At 45.6% G+C, this 23,276-nt stretch overlaps 1 protein-coding gene across 1 annotated transcript in view; it reads right to left on the reverse strand.

Moving 5' to 3' along the window:
* The window catches only part of LOC137522612 (putative RNA-binding protein Luc7-like 2), a 556,548-nt gene extending 533,486 nt beyond the window's left edge, over positions 1-23,062 (reverse strand). The window contains exon 1 of the mRNA XM_068242690.1: positions 22,990-23,062. Coding sequence (XP_068098791.1) covers positions 22,990-23,062 — 73 coding nt within the window. The remainder of the gene's footprint in view (positions 1-22,989) is intronic.
* Between the last annotated feature and the right edge of the window lie 214 nt (positions 23,063-23,276).

Raw genomic sequence — 23,276 nt, forward strand, 5'->3', positions numbered from 1 at the left:
CTTTCTGCTTTTTGGTTGCTGATTTGGTGCGCCATGGGGCAATACTGTCAAGTGTTTCATATATCGTGGTGTTGTACTGGGTTACTAGAGTGTTTGGGTCCATTTGACTGTGGAGCAGATTTGTAAAATCCAGGTTGGCAGTTATCCTCTTCGGTGTTAATTTACTCAGGGGACGGGTTTTGATTGTTTCTTTAGGGAGCTGCTTGATAGGGTGATGTTCAATAGTAAACTGTATTATGTGATGGTCTGACCACACCACTGGGGTTACTGTTATGTTACTAATGTCCATTCCAAGGTGGAACAGTAAGTCTAGCGTATGCCCTCCTCTGTGGGTAGCTGATTTTACAACTTGTGTGAAGCCTAGTCCACCCATGAGATTTATTAGTTCATTTGCATCTTGTGATTGAGTGTTATCAGCCCGGACGTTGAAGTCACCAAGGATGATCCATCTCGGATAAGACAGAGTCAGCATGGCCAGAAATTCTGGGAATTCCTGTAGGAAAGGGTCAGCATCTCCGGGGGGACGATAAACCACTAAAATTTTGAAGCCTTTACCAGCTGAGATCTGGGCACCTATACATTCAAAGGACTTTGTTGAGCCAACATTCAGGGCTCTGAGCTGCAGAGTTGTTTTGCCACAAATTGCTACACCCCCTCCTCTGCGGTCTCGTCTTCCCTCACTTAGGACTGAGTAATTGTATGGGATGGTTGCTTCCAATGTGGGGCCCGCATTGGCATCAATCCAGGTTTCTGTGATGCATGAAAAATCGCATGTCTGAATAAGGTCCGCAATAATGGCTGTCTTATTGTTTATAGAGCGGGCATTGCAGAGCAATGCCGTGACTGCATGGGGATTAGCAATGGCGACTGGGTTCACTGCCGGGGTGTTACTGCATCTCTGACTAGGGACATGGTGACTTCTGCTACTTTCAGCCTCTGATTTCCAGTAAACATCACTGGAGATCGCTGGAAAGTTCTTTCCCTTGAATGGACCTGGGTCCCTGAAGTTGGACTGAGTCTGAGTGTGGCACTTTTTATGGGCCTGGCCGCCTTTTTTACCTCTGTGCGTTTTATTTAAAATCCCTAGAGATTGCAGCAAATTAGCTTGTTTTTTCCCAATGTGAGATGCAGCTCTCAATGGCCTGAGAGATAGTAAGAAGCTGGCTGTATAGATTAACATTGCTCTTTGTAAAGGAATGGGTTAAGTAAGCTCTTCCTTTGATTGTTGTTGTTTAGCAGTGGGGGGTAGACAAAAGCAAATGCTGGCCTTGTGAATCTAATAGGAGAGGTGTGAAAAGTCCATTGATATGCGGAAGCATGGGGCCTACTAAGGTTTACTTAGAAAGGCAATGGAGTCAATATAATTTCAGCCTCTGAATGCATTTCAAGTATTTGTACAGTCTGCAAAAACGGATTGCCAGCTGAAGGATATTACTGCTGTTTGAGGAAGGAGGATGAATTCCCTTACCTTGGGAAGAGGACATTGGGAAGGTAGGAGATCTGCTTGCTGTGTTGCATGGACATGCTTTTTGATGTGTTTGCTTGTTTGAAGCTGCGGACCTCATGAGTATCCAGGTGGAGAAATCCTATTCCATTGTGTGTCCTTGTAGGAGTAGAGAAAGCTTTTGTTTGTTTGTGTGGATTGTCAGCTTCCCAATCCCATGCAGGACTCCAAAACCAAGGTCAGCTACACATGACTTTCATGGTGAGTACAATCCAGCTTGTAACTTAGCCATCCATAAACTTCCACGTTTCCCAGAAGGTTCCAGTTGTAGCCAGAGAGTTCATGGTGCAGAATCTGTAAGTATTTTTGTTCCTTCTGTGCATATATGTGATTAATGCTTCCCAGAGCCGAGACAAGGTGTGGAGCAGGTAAAAGGAGAGGCTGCCATCTTGAGCGCGCTCAGAATGATGCATCTAACTGGTCACCGGAGGCAATTAAGGCCTTCAAAACATTGAAAGCAGCTTTCTGTTCCGCCCCCATTTTGCGTCATGTTGAGTTGTTGACGTCATGTTCATCCTCGGCCTCGCTTTGCATTTCAGTGCGAGGTGCATTTTCCACAGAAAAAGGTTGTGAATCCGGGCACAACATTTGTGGCTGTTCCATTGACCTTTCACAGGTAGAAGATTGTGGGGGTGGGAATAGCTCCTCCGAATAGCCCATTGTGTCCTGAAAACTACTCATTGCATTGCTTTGCGCACGCATTTTTTTTGTCCTCATGCAAGGCCTGAGTTGCGCCTGAAAGTGTGGCCTTCTCCTCCTGCGCCTCCTCCTGTTCCATCACGTCTGCTGCTGCTGGGTTAGCGTTGCCGCCCGGTCCCTGTTTATTGAACCTCTTATCTTTATTACATTTATGACTGCATGGCGGTACAAAGCATGCTATCCGCACGCTTCTTGTCCTCATGCAAGGCCTGGGTTGTTGTGTCTCAAAGCGTGGCCTTCTCCTCCTGCGCCTCCTCCTGTTCCATCACGTGTGCTGCTGCTGCTGCTGCTGCTGCTGCTGGGTTAGCGTTGCCGGTCCCTGTTTATGGAACCTCTCATCTTTATTACATTTATGACTGCATGGCGGTAAAAAGCATGCTATCCGCACGCTTCTTGTCCTCATGCAAGGCCTGGGTTGTTGTGTCTCAAAAAGCGTGGCCTTCTCCTCCTGTGCCTCCTCCTCCTTCCATCACGTGTGCTGCTGCTGGTGCTGGGTTAGCGTTACCGGTCCCTTTTCCTGTAACCTCTTCTCTGTATTACATTTATGACTGCATGGCGACAAAATGCATGTTACCTGTGCAAAGAAACATGACATTTTCCACATTTAAAAGACAGTTTTTCCTTTGAAACTTTACAATCAATTTTCTCAAAAACTATAAGCTCTTTTTCAAATTTTTTTTCCTCTTGTACCCACTCCCAAGGTGCACATACCCTGCAAATTTGGGGTATGTAGCATGTAAGGAAGCTTTACAAAGCACGAAAGTTCGGGTCCCCATTGACTTCCATTATGTTCGGAGTTCAGCGCGAACATCCGAACATCGCGGCGATGTTCGGCGAACGTTCGCGAACCCGAACATCTAGGTGTTCGCCCAACACTAGTCAGTACGCAAGGTGGCCCTCTGCCCCCGTTCAAGTCTGGTGGTAACGAGCCGTTGGCGGAAGCCCTGGCGACTAGGCCGCGCAGTGCCACAGCATCGGATTCCTTCTAACTTTAAGTGCTGATAGAGGGCCACACTTGTGTAATAGTTGTCCACATAAAGATGGTACCCCTTCTGGAACAAGGGTGACACCAAGTCCCACACAACCTTTCTACTGCTCCCCAGGTAGTCAGGGCATCCGACCGCCTCCAATTTTGAGTCTTTTCCCTCATAGACCCTAAAATAAGATGTATAGCCTGTGGCCCTTTCACATAGCTTATACAGTTTCACCCCATACCGGGCGCGCTTGCTTGGGATGTATTGTTTGATGCCAAGGTGCCCGGTAAAGCGTAAGAGGGACTCGTCTACGCAGATGTTCTGTTCAGGGGTATAAGCATCTGCAAATGTTGATGACAGGTGGTCTATGAGGGGCCAAATTTTGTGGAGCCGGTCAAAAGCAGGGTGGCCCTTTTCATGACAGGTTTCGTCGTCGTTGAAGTGCAGGAAGCGCAGGATGGACTCAAATCGTGTCCTGGACATGGCAGCAGGGTCCAAGGGAACATGATGTACTGGGTTCGTAGACCAATACGACCGCAATACATTCTGTTTCATTAGTCCCAAGTGAAGGATAAGGGCCAAAAAGATTTTAATGTCGGAAACTTGGACTGGTTTCCACCGGAAAGGCTGGGCATAGCTGCTCTCCGGGTGCTCGGTGATGAATTGTGTGGCTTTACGGTTGGTCTCAACCACAATTAAGTCCAAGAGAACCTGGGTGATGAACAGCTGCAAAAAGTCTAGGGCCGTTCCTAGATGAGCTGTCGCCACCTGGACTCCAGACTGGGCGGTGAAAGGGGGCACAACGGGTGCGGCGGAATCAGGGGATTGCCAATCTGGATGTGCCAGCACCTCTGGGAGTCTATGGGTACTACGGGCCCATAGACTGCGGCGGGGGTACTACTGCACTTGCCACCGTACCAGTTTCAACTTCCATGCTGGCGCTTACCACTTCACCAGGGTCTACGGAAGTACTGGTACTAAGTCCAGGAGATGCTGCGCTGCTGGTGCCTGCCTCACCAAGAAAACTCTCATCAGCGCTAGCACCACCCTGCTGCCCTTGAGGCGGATCCTGCGCCACCTGCGGTCTAACGACATGGGGTCTGGTAGGCCTGGCTCTAGCCGGGACCAAAGCCTCGTCATCACTTTCGGTCAGAGAACCACTGCTTTCCACAGGTTCAAATTCGGACCCGGATGATTCGTCGGATGAGTCTTCCCAAAAGCTCTCATCCGACTGGTCCATGTAACTGTATACCTCCTCATCGGAAATCCCCCTTCTTGCCATTGTGGATTGCTAAATTTATGGGGTTTTCCTCCGAGACTACCCAGAAAAAAAGAGCACCTACCTAGCAAAAGGGAGTATTTGAGAGGTATTGGGGTTGGTGGGAAGTGGGGTCTCAGAGGCAATCAAACAATCACGGGACAATCAAATACAATTACAGCACAAACGACTCCAATCACAGCACAAGCAAATCTGATGCACTCGGAAGGTGGTGGTTGGAGGTGGTGGTGGGGAGGGTGGGGTTGGGTGTGGCGGGAAGTGGGGTCTCAGAGGCAATCAAACAATCACGGGACAATCAAATACAATCGCAGCACAATCGAATACAATCGCAGCACAATCAAATCTGATGCACTCGGAAGGTGATGGGGGGTGGGGGTTGTTGGGAAGTGGGGTCTCAGAGGCAATCAAACAATCACAGGACAATCGAAGCAGATCACGGGACAATCAAATACAATCGCAGCACAGTCGAATACAATCACAGCACAGTCAAATACAATCACAGCACAGTCAAATACAATCACAGCACAGTCAAATACAATCACAGCACAGTCTAATACAATCACAGCACAGTCAAATACAATCACAGCAAAGTCAAATACAATCACAGCACAGTCAATTACAATCACAGCACAGTCAATTACAATGCACTCGGACGGTGATTAGGGGGGGGGGGGGGGGGGTCTGAGGGCGATTTGAGGGGGTGGGGGGTTGATCAGGAGCATAGTCAAGTAATATTAATTACTAGAAATCAGTAACGTTAGTATAAAATCCAGCGTTGTTAGATAGAGTGCAATCATCCATATAACAGGACTAATATAAGAATAATACATTTGGAGACAAATTTCCAGGTTAAATTCTTCAATAAAAGATACATGGTCTGAGAGACTGTGAAATGATAGGTATGAATGGCACAGTATAAAAAAAACCATCACAACAGGGGTCCAATCCCACAAAATTATAGAGTGACTACAGAAAGTCCAGAATGTTAGGGTTGATATCTAGATCAGGAGAAGCCGATTCAATGCAGTTGATCCAAGGGTCCCAGGTATTAGAAAATTTGGATAGAGCACCACGTCTGTCCCAGGTGAGCTTAAAATAGGGAAGGGCTTGATTGACTAAGCGGAACCACAAGGAAAGTGGAGGTTCAGAGGGTTTTTTCCACTCTAAGGAGATAGTTTTTTTGGCATAGAAGAGAAGAATCCTCATCATCAATTTCTTATGCTTATTGATATGTAAATCTTCCACTAAACCTAGCAGACAGACTTTATAGGAAAAAATAAACGGAAGATGTAAGTTATTTTGCATGAATGTAAGGACTTTCGACCAGAAGGCCTGAATAAGGGGGCAATCCCAGCTCATATGTTTAAATGTTCCAGGGGCGGTGCCACAGCTCCAACAGGCATTTGAGGAGTTGGGGATAAATTTATTCAGACGAATAGGGGTATAATAAATTTGATGGAACCGACGTACCTGAATCAGCTTATCCCTAGAGGCAATAACAGTTTTCATATATGTATCTTCGAAATCCGCCCACTCTATTATGGAAATTTCCTCACACCAATCCGACCAAGTGCACCTGGCTTTGCTTTCTCTGGAGCGAAATTTATATATGACTAGATTAGAGTAAAGGCTAGAAATGAGTTTGGTAGGGTCTTTCACCAGTATCCATTTTTCTACATTTCCGGGGGACAAAGGGGCCACAGGACCTCCAAACTGGGCTATGGCAGCATTCCTAAGCTGGAGATAGCAGAAGCGAGCATGAGGGAGGTGAAATTCTGCGGCCATGTGTGACCATGATTTAATGGAGTCGTTTAAATATAGCTGGTTGATATATTTAACTCCCCTGTTTACCCAAAAGGCCGGATCAGTAAGGGAAAAAAATTCTGGTAGGTTTGGGTTACACCATAAGGGGGAGCTCGGTGAAAACTTAAGGTTTTTATCTCCCACTATGCGTCTAGCCTTAAAGAGACACTGAAGCGGAAAAAAAAATATGATATAGTGAATTGGTTGTGTACTATAAATAATTACTAGAAGATTAGCAGCAAAGAAAATATTCTCATACTTTTATTTTCAGGTATATAGTGTTTTTTCTAACATTGCATCATTCTATAATATGTGCAGATTACACAACACTCAGCATTCAAAATGAGTCTTTCAGAGCAGTCTGTGAAGTAGTGACCTCTCCTCTAGCAGAGGAAAAGTAAATAGTCCAGAACCAGTTGAGATAATAAGTCAGGTAACAGCCCTCTCCAGGACTAACTTAGTCGGAGAGCTTAATGGCTTGTTTGCATAGAGATAAGAACTGGAGTTTCTCAACTCTTCCTGTACTGGAAACAATTACACTGATGTATCTGATCTTTTAATGTTTTATTTCTTAGCTGTGCTACACATACAAATCATAATATCATCATTTTTTTTTCGCTTCAGTGTCTCTTTAGGGAAGCAAGTATCTGATTTTATATCCGAGCTTCGGCTCAGAAACACTTTCAGTAGGGATAAGGAAGTGTATGGATGGTGAAAAGGGTTCCATGATCATCATATGCCACTTCTACACATTTGCCACTTATAAACATGAAACTGATAGCAATCAATTGTGATTGTTTTGCCTATGGTGTCAAAATTTTAAAGGTGGCCATACATCAAGCGATTTTGGCAGCCGATCGACCAAGAGACCGATCTCGTGCTTGGATATCAATATGCTTTTTACAAACATGTAAACGCCGATAGCGTGCGTGTCACTGGGAAGGGAATAAAGCTATGGACAATACCCCACCCACACCATGTAACAGCCACACCCACTTTTCAAAAGCCACACCCACTTTCCTCAGGGGGTACATTTGGTTAGGGATGAGCCACAAAGGGGTACATGTGCTAAAAAGGTTGAGAACCACTGCTCTACACAGTCTATTCTATTGAGCTGAACTCCCCATCAGATAGAAATCTTTGCAAGATGCTGCACACAAAGATGCTGTACACATGCAAAAGATCAGTATCTGCAAACGATCTGTTCCTGCAAAATGCATTCATAGTCCATGATATCTGCAGATCCTCATACACACCTTGTTTAACAGACATTCATCTGCAGATCAGATCCACCAGGATGGATCTTCAGATCTGCAGATGATTGTCTGATCTGCAGATGAATGTCTGTTAAACAAGGTGTGTATGAGGATCTGCAGATATCATAGACTATGAATGCATTTTGCAGGAACAAATCTTTTGCAGGAACAGATCTTTTGCATGTGTACAGCATCTTTGTGTGCAGCATCGTGCAAAGATTTCTATCTGATGGGGGATTCAGCTTAACAGAATAGACTGTGTAGGTATGGCTCTCATACTACATGGAAGGGGGTAAAATTGGTCTGTGATCTTTCATTTTCCAAAGACTATGGTCTGATGTGTGTATGCACCCTTAAGCTGGCCATACACTATTCCGATTCCCCGCCGATCGAATCTGCTGTCAAATCGATCGCTCCGTGCGGGAAATTACCGTCGATCGCCCGCAGGTAGGGAGCGCATCGCTAGTGGTGTTTGAGTGCCCGACGCAATACAGTTGCAATACATTGCCTGCTGCGCCGGCGCGACTCCCCAGGTCTCCGCTGTCTTCTTCTCCGCGCTGGTCTCCGGGTCCGGCTGGCTTCACTGAACTTCCTGCCGGGACAGGAAGTTTAAACAGTAGAGGGTGCTCTACTGTTTAAACTTCTCCCAGACAGGAAGAAGTGAAGCCTGCCGGACCCGTAGACCAGACCAGAGCGGAGAAGAAGACAGCGGAGACCAGCGGGTTTCAGGCTGAAATCGATTTAAAATCTGTTTGCAGTAAAGGCAGCCATACGATCCCTCTCTGATCAGATTCGATCAGAGAGGGATCTATCTGTTGGCCGAATCTGATGGCAAATCCACCAGTGTATGGCTACATTTAGGATCCAGACATGGAAAGCCTTGCATACAAATATCATAGCATAGCATGTTACCAGGCAGCAGTGAGCAGTTGTGAGAGTTTGAGAGACCTTTCACTGCCTAACAACTGTCCATGGAAAAGAGGCCTAAAGGAAGTTCCCGACTTATGAATGCCCGAGATACAAACGCCCGACGTGTCCTCCAGCCCAGTACAGGTGCAGCAGAAGCAGTACTTCTCTCATCTTATCCACTGAAGTCCATCGCGGTGTATCCTCTCTGCACACCTTATGCTCTCGTGTCTATATCTCACTCTCTCCAGTCACGTGTAATCACGCAACATGCAGGTGAAGCAGACACTAGAGGAGGAGAGGAGGGGGTGTCAGCAGCACTAACACTACCAGGGAAGCTATATTATGGAGGAAGCACTACCACCACCTGGGAGGCAAGATGGGAACTAGGCACCAGGGAAGCTATACAGTGGAATCCCTTTATACTAAACTTCAAGGGGCCTGGCCAAGTAGTTTACTATATAAGAATTGGTCATACATTGTATATTCATACAGGCAAATGGTTGGCACCCAGGGGCGTAGCAATAGGGGTTGCAGAGGTAGCGACCGCATCGGGGCCCTTGGGCCAGAGGGGCCCCGAAGGGCCCTCCCTCAACTACAGTATTAGCTCTCTGTTGGTCCTGTGCTCATAATAATCACTTCTATAGATACTTTGAATAGTGGTGATCCTTAACAAACTGTTCCCCATCCCCTTCTTGCACCTCTGACACTGTAGTTGCCATTGGCAGGTTTTGGTGCGCCGTATCAATTGTTACGTATAGAGTGCTTGGGGGGCCCCATTGTAAAACTTGCATCGGGGCCCACTGCTCCTTAGCTACGCCACTGTTGGCACCCGATGACTGAGTTTACTTTAGCCAGTGGTTTACTATAACGAGATTCTACAGTATAGGGGAAGGAGGGAAACTAGAGCAAACGTACAGTCCTTAGGCTCCCTGCACACTGCAAATCAGTTTTCCAATTCCAATTTTCCCTGAATACATTCAACAGAAAAACGGATAAAAAAAAAATGCAGCATGCAGTAAAGATTAAAAATCGGAATCGGATGTAAAAACCGATTAAAAAGCGGAATCGGAATTGCATGCAGTGTGCAGGGAGCCTTATTTTGTTCTTAAACCGAGGACTACCTGTGCTTGAAAATGAACCAGCAGAATGAAGCTGCTGTGGGATTTGAGGAGCTCATTTTCATATTTCATAAATTTGCAAAAATTTGCATCAACTCAGAATTATTTACATCTCTGAACTTCCCTAATGGTGAGTTGTGCAGGCAGTGGTGTACTTTTGTACAAATAAGTACAGACAAAAAATATTTAGTATGGCTTTCTGCAGAGTCAGGTTTGAAAAATAAGCATGGCTTTAAACAAGGGCTGGTTCACACTGGGAGCAACTGCACTGTGCTTGCTGATTGGCAAAGCACTAATGCAGTGTTTACCTACTTGACATTCTCACTGCAGCGTTGCAATTTGTATGACATCCGCAAAACATGTCGAGTTTCTGGCCCAATTACGTCACAATTCTAATTCCCTAAACGGGAACTGCAAAGCGCAATAGTCAAAAAAGTGTAATCAGTAAATACTAGTAATTGCGTATTAAATACTAGTGATTGCGTATTTTCAGTGTGTACCAGGACTTAAAGAGAAACTCCGACCAAAAATGTAACTTTATCCCAATCAGTAGCTGATACCCCCTTTTGCATGAGAAATCTATTTCTTTTCACAAACAGACCATCAGGGGGCACTGTATGACCGATATTGTGGTGAAACCCCTCCCACAAGTAACCCCTCCCACAAGAAAAGTTTGAACTTTTGTGGGAAATAGCTGTTTACAGCCGTTTCCAACTGCCAAAAACCATGCAGCAGCTACATCACCTGCCAACAGTAAAATGTTCACTGGAGTTCCTCTTTAAGCAGTATACAAACGTTGTACCTCTTGACACTTGGTTAAATGAATGAATGGATTTGGACAACAGTTTGGTATCCGTACAGGCCTCTGTCATTTTCTTGAACAAGAAACTAAACACAATCAACTGAGGTGGAATTTTTCAGCCAACCTTTTTATTTTCCCATTCACAGCTTTCAACATCTCCATAGGACAATATGCTACTAATCTAAGCCAAAAGAGCCCATTACAGCCTGTTGGGTAGACTGTCAGCCACAATGATCAACAGCCATTTCAGACAACAAAAACAAATGCCTATACCTAGTTTTAGTGCCATGTGTGATACAGACGGTAAACTCAAATTTTCTGCTGTGATTATCAGTAACAGACAAAAATTGACAGCAGCTCTCTATACACGGTGGAGTAGCGATTAGCTCTCTCACCTTACAAGGCTGGATCTCCGGTTCGATTCCTAGCCAGGGCACTATCTGCAAAGTTTGTTCTCCCCGTGTCTGGGTTTCCTCTGGGCACTCTGGTTTCTTCACACATGCCAAAATAATATAGATAAGTTAAATGGTTTCAACTAAATTGGCCCTAGATTACGATACATGAAAAAAAAAAATACATATACATATACATTAGATAGAGAGAGAGGATTCGATTGTGAGACCCTCTGAGGGATAGTTAAGTGACATGACAATATACTCTGTACAGCGTTGCAGAAGATGTTGGCGCTATATAACTACTATAACTATATAACAATAACTACTAAATAATAATAATAATAATATTCACTACAGAGAACGTGTTAGCTAAAGTTTCAGTTTAATACTCAATAGCTTTTGAATCAAAGACCAGAAGGTGCCAAAACACAACAATTTTCTTGTTTGATTCCCTGCATGCTAGAACGATCCACAGAAAATCTATTCCACAAAATGTCAGATCAATCAACTTCTATTCAATTTCCCCCAACAATGTATTAAAAGTATCAATTGGACAGGACGGGAAGATCTAGCGCAAGGGCCGGCGGATGCAAAGTCACAAGGCTGATTCCCAAGAGATTTTGTGCTGCGATCGATCAAGAATCAGCTGTGACTGAACAGCTTCTGTAACAAAAATGCCTGCAAAACCACTCTGAACTGGCGTTTTTCAGAGTGGTTTGCGTTTTTCCTATACTTTACATTGGAGACAGAAACGCCTCTCCAATCCAAAAAATGCCTCAGCCCGGGAGTATGCGTTTCAGCAAAAACGCCTCCCGCTCTGGTGTGAACCACCCCATTGAAATGCATTACCCTAGCGTTTCACAGCCGCAAGTGGCTGTAAAAAACGCCAGAAAACCTGCTCGGTGTGCACCAGCCCTTATTTAGTTTTTTTACAATGGCTGACAAGGCTTCCCTATGATGAAATTACAGTTATTATTTAGTATTTATATAGCGCCAACATCGTACGCAGCACTGTACAGAGAATCTAGTCTTGTCACTAACTGTCCCTCAGAGGAGCTCACAATCTAATCCCTACCATAGTTGTATGTCTATGCATGTTGTAGTGTATGTATTGTAGTCTAGGGTAAATTTTAGGGGGAAGCCAATTAACTTATCTGTATGTTTTTGGGATGTGGGAGGAAACCGGAGTGCCCGGAGGAAACCCACACAGACACTGGTAGAACATACAACAGTTACAGAATTTTGTCAGCGATGGGACAGATGCATACAGGATACAGTGACATATGGAACCTAAGCGGAGAAGGATATGGATTTTTCCTTTTAAAATAATACCAGTTGCCTGACTTTCCTGCTGATCCTGTGTCTCTAATATTTTTAGCCATAGCCCCTGAACAAACATGCAGATCAGGTGTTCTGACTGAAGTTAGGGCTCGTTCACACAGGGGGCGTTTTTGCCCTTTTTTTCGAACGCAAGCGATTTTCAAAATCGCCCCAAAACGCTTGTGCAATGAATCTCTATGAGAAGGTTCATATCAGCGCGTTGCGCCTGCTTTTCAGTAGGCAAAGCGGTGCCTGTACCATACATACACACGCTCGAGAAAAATGCTTAGAAAAAGGTATTGTTTAAAAGGAAACCTCCATATCCCTTTCAGTTACGGCTTGTTCACACTATTAGCGTTTGCTGATTTTTTTTAAGTGCTGGCGATTTTGCAAATCACTCTAAAATGCTTGTGTAATGATTTCCTATGACAGTGTTTACATTTAAACATTGCAATTTTTTAAAAATCGCAAATGTGTTACCTGTACCATTTTCTGAGTGTTTTGACAGGTATAGAAAAGGCGCTTTGAATTGTGATTAGATAAATACATTGTACTAACGTCAGGAAGTGAAAAATCAATCACTCCGCAAAAGCGCTTAGAAAAGCGCTTTTCTAAGCCAAAATCACTCTGAAAGCGCTTTCAAAATCACCCCATATATCGCAAGAACTTGCGATAGCGCCGGCAATTTATAAGTGGATCCGAGATAGACTTTTACTCATTGCATAATTGTGTTCCTTTCATATAGTTTATAGGGCATTCCTCAAGCCAAATACTTTTTTTGTTTTAACGGACTTACGAGGCCAAATTAGTCAAAAAAGTTAATTACCTGTATAATCTTTTACTGCACGGAGGACGCCGTCCGCGCCCTCCGTGCCGATCCGCCGGGTCCCCCCACTCATTAGCCCCCCGGGCCGGCTCACGACCCCACGGCCCGGGTCGGGCTCCCCTGCCTCTCCCAAAATGGCCGCTTCCTCTGGCCGCGGCTGCGCAGTCCGCATAGCCGCGAGTGCGGCTGCGCAGCTCTAGGGCCAACCCCCCCAACCCGGGTCGTGGGGTCGGGAGCCGGCCCGGGGGGCTAATGAGTGGGGGGACCCAGTGGATCGGCACGGAGGGCGCGGACGGCGTCCTCCGTGCTGTAAAAGATTATACAGGTAATTAACTTTTTTGACTAATTTGGCCTCGTAAGTCCTTTAAAGAGAACCCGAGGTGGGTTTGAAGAATGTTATCTGCATACTGAGGCTGTATCTGCCTATACAGCCCAGCCTCTGTTGGTCTCCCAAACCCCCCTACGGTCCCCCTGCACTCAGACATAAATCACAGCCACGCTGTGCTGGCTGTGTTTATATCTGTAGTGTCAGTCTCGGCTGCTCCCCTGCCTCCTGCAGAGCTCTGGTCCCTGCCCCCTTCCCTTTCCTCTAATCAGCGGGGAGGGAAGGGAGGCAGGCGGGGATCAGAGTTCTGCAGGAGGTGGGGAGAGCAGCAGACTGACACTATAGAGAAAAACACAGCCCGCTGCGACACGCTGTGTGTCGACAGCGAGGCTGTGATTTATGAGGAGTGCAGGGGGACCTTAGGGGGGTTTGGGAGACCAACAGAGGCTGGGCTGTATAGGCAGATCCAGCCTCTGTATGCAGATCACATTCTTCAAACCGACCTCGGGTTCTCTTTAATACTCTAATTCCCTATAAACTAAACAAGCCTCCCCACAGCTTCTCCAGAGTACCTTGGCACTCTCAGGCTTAGTAGCAAGGGCAGGAGGAGGAGGTGGTTACTAGCCAGATATTTCAGAGGCAGAAGGGAGGAGAGGGGAGTGAAATTTTCACAGGCTGAGGGCTGGAGGATGCAGAGCAGCTTGCCTGTGTGTAATGCGACAAACAGAACATTGCTGCTCTCATTGTATCACAGGAAGAAATAATCATAAACTGTTTGCAGCTAGATTTGCTGTGTAGACTAAACTTCAGATAAGATATATAGACAAGTTACTTGTTATAGTTAGTTTTTCATTTCGGATCCACTTTAAAGTGAACCTGAACCAAGTAAACATTTAAAATAAACACATGATGCACCTGCAAATGAATGTTACATACTTATCTCACCGTCAGCTCCTCTCAGCTCATCTTTTTCTTCTTACAATGATTCCTTCCATTTCTGACAAGAACTAAATATATCAGTTGCTGCCAGTTATAACTGAAAAGACAGCAAGGTAATGTCCATGTTTCCCAATGGCTCAAGTGGGCAATATTACAGTTTAACATTGTGCTCAGCAGGCAGCTGTTATGGGGTAATGGCCATTTTCAAAATAGAGGACAGAGGATTCCATTGATCACAGTGTACAAACAGGACGCAGGAGAGGAGAAAGAGATGGATGAGTAGACTACACGGGAGGTAAGTATGACGTGTTTATGTTTATTTTGTGAATCTTATCTTCTGTATGATTGTTGTAACTACTGTGAGGGTGTTTAAAATACGCACACTGCATCCTAACGGATGCAAATGGATCGAATGTTAACCTATGGATCCGTTCACATTTGTCCTTTCAAAATGATCCGTTCTGCACGATCCGCTGAACGGAACGCAAGTTTCCTGCAGCACCAATTTTTCCGGACTGCTGAGCCCAGCAGAATGGGAATGGAAATGGAAGTTGAAGCGTTGCATTGGGGGCAATAAGAAAACTAAGAGGTACTTATCCGTTAGCCGGGCGCATCCGGCAGGGGGCGCTAATTACTATTCCCCCTCAAGGCCGACATGGATAGTAGGGAAAGATGTAACTCTGGTGGAGTTTTGTCCCCACCTGCCGGATGCGCCCGGCTAACGGATAAGAACCAACTAAGAACTAGTGAAGAAACGGACCGTTCTATGAACTTCTATATTGAAAAATACACTTTGGGGTGGGAAACGGGATGAAAGCAGCAGAATGTAAATGGAGTGAAAACGAATCTGATCGACCAGTGATTTTCCACTCCAACTCAAGTATGAACCGGTCTTTAATGGTTGTGGAGATGATTAACAAATTGCAAAGCTTTCCTACTCGTAATACCATTTTTTGAAATTTGTATGCAGACTGAAACTACCAATGCACAGTTGCAACATCCAACTAAAACAAAGTATGCATCAAGTGGGGTACAAACAGAAACTCATTAACCATGTCTAGTAGTAGCTGCTGAACTTCAGGGGTGTTAATTTCTACAAGCCTGTCAAAACCACAGTAGCAAGTCTTAAAACACCCTGAACAAATAAGAAAACAAAACATCCATAAAATGTCAGTAATATGGCTTGTTAACATTACTTTTACAAATCTAGTCATGGTTTGGTCAGATGTTGAAGTGAAACTTATAATGGCTGTAATATGGGAGCTATACTAACTGCAAGGATGCCATGCTGGCCCTGTTTTCACAACCTATTAAATAGCTAACAACCATGCCTATATTTGATTCTGAACACTAATGTTGCATACTTGTTTCACATCTAGGATTCTCATGGTAATGAAGTCAGGAACAGTAACAAAGCAAAAAAAAAAAATGCTGCATATTTTAAACGGGGTAGATCCCATATAACTGCCCTTATATGTTTTCTTCAACTCAGCTGTGTTAACATGTGAATCCTTTGATAAGATGTTTCTAGTTCCAATTTTAGAGGACGCCTTTCCACGAACTGTTGAACTTTGTGCTCAGCAAGCAGTTACCAGGCAGCTAGAAGCAGTTACCAAGCAGCAGTGAGCAGTTGTGAGCGTTTGAGAGGCATTTCACTGCCCGTAAACAGTTCGTGGAAAAGAGGCCTAAGATTGGAACACACAGAGGAAACGTCACAGCCAATCAGTCCCACCCACAGAGCCCGCCTACCAAACATCACAACCAACTCTATATACACACAAATAGAGGCAGATAAAAATCGGAAAATTGAATACTTACCTTCCGTAATTTTCCTTTCCTGGATCAAACGATGGCGGCATACATATGGGTATAAGCCCCGCCCCCTGACCCCAATAGGACAGTTCACTTATAAATTTGAAGAAACCGCCCCCTCTCACCATTCTCGGTAAAAAACAGTCCTCGAATGGACAAGAGGGAGGGATTCGTATGCCGCCATCGTTTGATCCAGGAAAGGAAAATTACGGAAGGTAAGTATTCAATTTTCCGATTTCCTGGACCAAACATGGCGGCATACATATGGGATGTAACAAATCACCACAGAGGGAGGGAATACTGCACAAGTGAACAATTTATTTACACAAAAGAACAGCTTCTCCAAATTTTACAGAAGTCAATGATGCTGGATCAATATGATAGTGTTTCATAAAAGTATGCACAGAGGACCAGCTAGCTGCCTTACAGATAGAGTCCAAGGAGACCTTAAAAAAACAGGCCCAAGACGCTGACATTCCTCTTGTCGAGTGAGCATTTACTTCCCTTGGGACAGGCAACCCTTTGATCTGGTAACATTTCTGAATAAGCTTAACTACCCAAGAGGCGATAGTCCTTGTGGAAACTGGAAGGCCTTTTCTCGCTCCCCTAAAGTTAATAAACAGGCGATCAGATGCCCTAATGGTGGCAGTAGTGTCCAGATAGGCTCTGATGTTTTTCCCCACATCGAGGGGATGACATACTTCATCCACCATTAAGGTAGGCAGCACAAGCTCCTGGTTCACATGAAACGATGATGCTACCTTTGGGACATAGCCCAACACTGGCCTAATGACCACCCTATCCGGGAAAAATTCCAGTAAATTTTGGGAGCAGCCTAGAGCCTGTAAGTCGGAAACCCTTTTCCCAGAGGTTATAGCCACGAGGAATACTGTTTTCAGAGTGAGATCCTCCAAAGTGATGGAGTCCAGCGGAAAAAAGGGAGCTTCTGATAGGACTTCTAAAACCAGCGAAAGATCCCACTTCGGGAAGAACGGTTTTCTGGGAGGCCGTAACTTCATTACTGCCTGGACAAACTGAACCACTAACGGATGGTTTGCCCACTTGAAATCCGTTAAAGCAGATAAGGCTGAGATTTGAACTTTAATAGCTGAAACACTCAAGCTCTTCTCCACGCCAGTCTGTAAAAAGTCCAAGACATTCTGAATACTCGGAGACAGTACCTCAAAGCCATTTATGGAGGCAAATTCTGCGAATTTCCCCCATATCCTATGATAAGTCATATTTGTAGAAGGTTTCCTTGCTTTAAGCAATACATCCACGACTTAACTTGAGAAACCTAGATCTTCATATTTTTTCCTTTCAACTTCCACGCAGTTAAATTTAACTTGGACACTTCCGGATGAAGTAAGTTGCCCTGTAGAAGAAGGTCGTGGGATATTGGTAACTTCAGAGGTTCCTCTATGCTCAGGAGAGATACTAGGGAGAACCATGGCCTCCTGGGCCAGTATGGCAGGATAACGATGATCGTGCAAGATTCTCTGCACAACCTCTGTAGAAACTTGGTGATCAAGGGAAATGGAGGAAAGGCATAGCCCATCGAAAACGTCCATGGCTGAACCAGGCAATCTACCCCCGCTGAGGACGGGTGGTGATAACGAGAAAAGAATATTGGCACCTTCTTGTTCTGTGGGGTGGCCCACAAGTCCACTTGTGGGCATCCCCACTTCGTGATCACTTTCTGAAAAACTTGATCGTTCAGAACCCATTCGTGTGGGTCTACAAAGTTCCGGCTGAGATGATCCGCAAGTAAGTTGACCTGCCCCGGAAGGTATGAGGCTGATATGTGTTCCACATTCCTCTGGGCCCAACTCATAATTCTGGCTGTTTCCTGTAATAGCATTGGACTCCTTGTCCCCCCCTGTCTCCTGATATAGGCTACTGCTGTTATGTTGTCTATTTGTACAAGCACTGATTTTCCTCTTATCCGGTGTACAAAAGCCTTCAAGGCACTGAAAGCTGCCCTTAATTCCAGGAGATTGGATGGGACTCCGGTCTGACGTACTTTCCACTTCTGCTGCACCCAGTTCTCTTCGCAGTGAGCCCCCCAACCTGCTAAGCTTGCATCCGAGGTTATTACTACTGGTAATGGAGGCTGGATCGGGAGACAATTCCTCAAGTTCACTTCCTTGATCCACCATGCCAGAGACTCCTTGACATCTGATGGTAACTTGAAATTCTGTCTGAGATTCCATTTGTTCCAGTGGTCTAGAAAAAACACCTGGAACTGCCTCAAGTGCCAATGAGCCCATTTCACCATCGGAATGGTAGATGACAGAGTTCCTAACAGGCTCAGACACTGACTTGCAGACAGATAGGGCACTGATAATGCATTCCTCACCTTCCTTTGGATTACTGATATCTTCTGATCTGGAAGACTCACTTTGTTCTGTACCGTCTGGAACCTTGCCCCCAAGAAGACCATATCCTGGGAAATCACAAGTTGACTCTTTTCCAAGTTAAATAGCCAACCGAGATTTTGAAGATACTCCAACAGCAGATGTTGATGCTGGATGAGAATACTTGCAACCATAACGGTAGACAACACCCCAATAACCTCAACCACTAAGGCCCGCTGCTTGGGGGTTATACTTGACTCAGAGCTCTCCTTTAAACCTCACATTGCCTCATTAACCACCACCTGCTATTTCCAGCTCAAAAATATATTCCGTATCCGTCCCTTCCTCACACAAGAGGCCACCAAAATGCTTGTTCATGCCTTAATCATCTCCCGCCTAGACTACTGCAACACCCTGCTCTGTGGCCTACCAAAAAACAGGCTAGCTCCTCTCCAATCCCTTCTAAATGCAGCGGCCCGCCTCATTCACCTTTCCACACGCTCTTCTGATGCAGCCCCACTGTGCCATTCTCTCCACTGGTTACCCATTACCCAGAGGATCCAGTTCAAACTCCTGACTCTAACATACAAAGCCCTGCACGAGTTGTCTCCTCCATACATCTCCTCACTAATCTCAAGATATTGTCCCTCCCGCAACCTTCGCTCCTCCCAAGAAATTCTCCTGGCCTCTAAGCTGATCACCTCCTCTCATGCTCGCATCCAGGACTTTACACGAGCATCAGCCCTTATCTGGAACTCTCTTCCACAGCCTGTACGTCATGCTCCAAACCTGGACATCTTCAAACGCACTCTTAAAACACACCTTTTCAGACAAGCTTATAACATTCTATAGCCCTTTATTTACTTATTTGTCACAATGTAATCAGAGGCAAAGAATCACTGCCTCATCCATCCTCCACCCCCTTACCTAGTGTGTCCCCCACTACCCATTAGATTGTAAGCTCGCAAGGGCAGGGTCATCCTCCTAATGTTTACTGTTTTTGTAACAATATTTGTGCTGCTTGGAACTCTGCTGTATATTTGTTAGTTGTATCTATGTTCCCCTTGTCGTCTTATTGTGCTTTGTAAAGCGCTGCGGAATATGTTGGCGCTATATAAATAAAAAATAATAATAATAATAATAATAGTAATACTTGGGTCCTGATGTAATAGCAGTATATCGTCCAAGTAATCAGAGCCGGGACAAGGTCCTCCAGCACCCAAGGCTGAGACACCAAAGTGCGCCCCCCCATCCCTCCCACCCCAGCCATCAAACAATGATTGCTATTAGACTAAGAGGCGCCACAGGGCCCACAACCTCCCCAACACCTTAATATCTAGTTATCTGGCTTGCAGTCACTGCCATGTATCCCCTTTTATTATTTCTTTCTGCTTCAAACACAATTAGGAATGACAGCTGAATGAATTCTGCGCCCCCTCCTACACTGCGCCCTGAGGCTGGAGCCTCTCCAGCCTATGCCTCGGCCCGGCCCTGCAAGTAATGAAATATTTTTAGGCCCTGTGTCCTTAATGAAGCAATCACCGGTAGGAGGACCTTCGTGAAGGTTCTTGGGGCTGTTGAAAGGCCAAATGGAAGGCTTTGAAACTGAAAGTGCTTCCCTTCTACTGAGAACCTGAGGAATCTTTGAAAGTCCTTTCGAATAGGAATATGAAGATAAGCATTTGAGAGGTCTACCGTGGTCATCCAATCCTTTATCGAGATCATAGGTATTATTGATTGAAGAGACTCCATCCTGAAATGAGACACTCTTATAAACTTGTTCAGGAATTTTAAGTCCAATACAGGTCTCCACCCCCCGGATGCCTTTGGCACCAGAAAGAGAGGAGAATAGATTCCTGAAAAATACTGGTTTCTTGGAACTGGAGTTACAGCCTTCTCCTCTTCCAGAAACTGCACATAATCCCTTAAGGTTTTTCACCTGTCTCGATCTGATGGAATCCTTGTAGTCACAAACCGGTTTAAGGGGGGTCTCCGCTTGAATCTCCATGCGTGACCTTCCTTCAAAGTTCTGATCACCCAAGGGTCTGAAATCTTTTCCACCCAGGTTATCCAGTAGAGCTTGAGTCTGGCCCCCACTGGACCCCCCTGAGTGGACGCACCATCAAAAGTGCTTTTTCCCTTGCTGCGGCCCTGTTGAGCCCTTTTGCTTGTCTTTTAGGAAAGTGGACTGGGTTCCTCTCCAGTTCCTTCCGAATTGGCGCCCAGGCCTATAAGATCTTGCTTGCTGATATCTAGTATTAAAAAAGGTTCTTGAGCCCTGTTGTCTGGAAGACTTCTGTTTCCTGTCTTGCGGGATTAACCCTGTCTTCCCTCCTGTAACTAAGGAAATGGCACTATCCAACTTTGGACCGAATAGATGGGCCCCGTCAAAGGGAATCTTGCACCAATTTGATTTTGATGCTTGGTCTGCAGACCAAGGTTTTAACCATAGAGCACGCCTAGCCGTCACACTGTATAACATAGATCTGGCTGATGATCTTATTACATCTATGGCTGCCTCCCCCATAAAGTCTCCGGTTAGCTTCAGCTCATCCAAAGCTCTTATGATCTCTTGCTTGTCCGCATCCGAGTTTAAAGCTGATTCGATATTATCAATCCAAACTCGTGATGCCTTTGCCAGGGAAGTCAAGGCTATTGCTGGCCTACATGCCGAGCCTGCGGCCAGATATGCTTTTTTAGTGTCTGTATCTATCTTGCGATCCAGGGGATCCTTGAATGCTCCCGCATTGTCCATAGGCAGGGTCACATTCTTTGCTAACCGCATAATGGAGGCATCAACTGAGGGTGCAGTGTCAATAAGACCTGAATCTTCCTGTCTTAAGGGATAGAGTTTTGAAAACCTGTTAGCTAGAGAAGGCTTCGGCTCTGTTTTCTCCCACTCTTTTAACAGGATGTCCTTTATGATTTTCATAAATGGGAAAGCATTCTGCTGCTTTTCCAAATGAGGATAATACTTATCGGGTTCCGTCTTTGAATCCCCTTCCTCCCGCCACTCGATTGCAGCTTTTATGGCGGTTAAGAAGGCAGGGACTAGGGCAAAGTTGAAACCAACAGGAGGTAAGTCACTAGGCCCAGCAGAGACATCCTCTGTCTGCCCAGGTGGAGCTACAGAGGCCGCTGACTGTTCTGAGGCCATCTTTTGGAAGGTCTCCTGGACCGCCTGTTGAATGAAGGACAGGAATTGCTGATTTTCTGAGTCCTTATCTCTTCCTGCCTCTATAAAACATGAGTCACACAGTCTCTTGTCAGGCAAAGCTGGCTGGTTACAAGCCCAGCATTGATCCACTGCCTTTGGCTGGAACGCCTGAATTTCTCCTGAGTCCGAGGAAACTGCCTCGTCCTTACGGGACTTCCTTGGACTCTTTTCATAATGATGATCGTCCCTATGATAAACCGGCCGTCTTGGCGAATGTCTCTCCCTACTATCACGGTAGTATCTACGCCGAGACCCCGATCTTCTGGATCGATAATGGCTGGGAGACCTCCTTCTATAGGAGTCTTCATAATATCTTCTATGCCCTGGACTCCTAGAACGATCTCTGTAGTAGTAGTAGTCCCTGGATGATCTTCTCTTCCTACTTCTTTCCCTGGAGCGAGATCTAGATGACTCCTTCCTTGAAGGGGGCTGAGGACCTTTGGGGACCACTCCGCTTCCTCCCTCACACGGACTGTGGAAACATAAAAGATGTATTCCATTAAAAATGTATCCATACAAATAGAGGAAGAAAAAGGCACTCTTTTACCCTAGAGAAAAGTTTTTCTTCCCCATGTGCAAGGAAGGTGTAGACATATCAAAAAGACACCCTGTGCTTAAAAACCCCCAGACACCAGGTTTGCATTTAGCATCCTGTTACCTATCCAGGGGTAATTCCTCTTCATGGTCAATCTCCTCCATCTCTCTTTAAGAGAACACAAACGGAGAGACTAATGTTAGGATCTACACATAGCATTGCTAATGTATATATACATATAAATACAGCAGGGCCACATCATGCACCTTTAATGCATCCTACCTGCTCCTGATGAAACTTATTGCGACTTTCCTGTCCTCGATCAGAGCGACTCCAGCTGTTGGTGTGACTCCAGCGCAACAGACGCTATTCACACCGCCGCAGCCCGGCGAATCCACGCCATCCACGCTACAGGCAATTCCTGGACTCCCTATACCGTCCAGGCGTCCAATCACAGCGTCTTTCCGCAAATCTCGCTCATCGCGAGATTACCACTCCTTCCTGCTCTGCGCAGCAGATCGGAACCGCCGAATCCGCCATGACAGTCCAGGGAAGCTTGCGGAGGAAAGCCAGCATCGGAGGGAAGACATATATTAACCCCATTTAGGGGTCTCAATGCCACACAGACTCGCGGGAGAGGCTGAACCCGCTACTTGCACATGGAGGTAAGGAAAAAATAAAAAGGAATTTAAATAAACAAAAAAAAATAAAATAAAGAAAAATACACAGTGAGCCTGTCCATTCGAGGACAGAAAAAAGAATGGTGAGAGGGGGCGGTTTCTTCAAATTTATAAGTGAACTGTCCTATTGGGGTCAGGGGGCGGGGCTTATACCCATATGTATGCCGCCATGTTTGGTCCAGGAAACATTGTTACAACGGACAGGATGGAGTCGCAGACTACGATGAGACACAACACACGGTCACGCTTACCATCCCTAGAGGTCCCCATGAGCTGATCGAGCATGGCGCGCATTTGGGCCTGTGCTGACATATTGAGGCGGGAGGAGACTGGAATACGACAGGCAAATGTCCTTCTGGAACCCCTCTCCTGCTCCGTGAGGAGGCAGTGTCGCTATACTTCGTACAAACCGGCGGGTGATGGAGGCTCAGTCTCTCCCCACACACTTTCCAGCACCAGTTAAACGTCTTAGCAGCCTGACGCGAGCTACTATCGCGAGTACACAATTCTTACCGAGGAGATCTTG

Source organism: Hyperolius riggenbachi, chromosome 6, assembly GCF_040937935.1.
Source record: "Hyperolius riggenbachi isolate aHypRig1 chromosome 6, aHypRig1.pri, whole genome shotgun sequence".
In the NCBI taxonomy this organism is placed as follows: Eukaryota; Metazoa; Chordata; class Amphibia; order Anura; family Hyperoliidae; genus Hyperolius; species Hyperolius riggenbachi.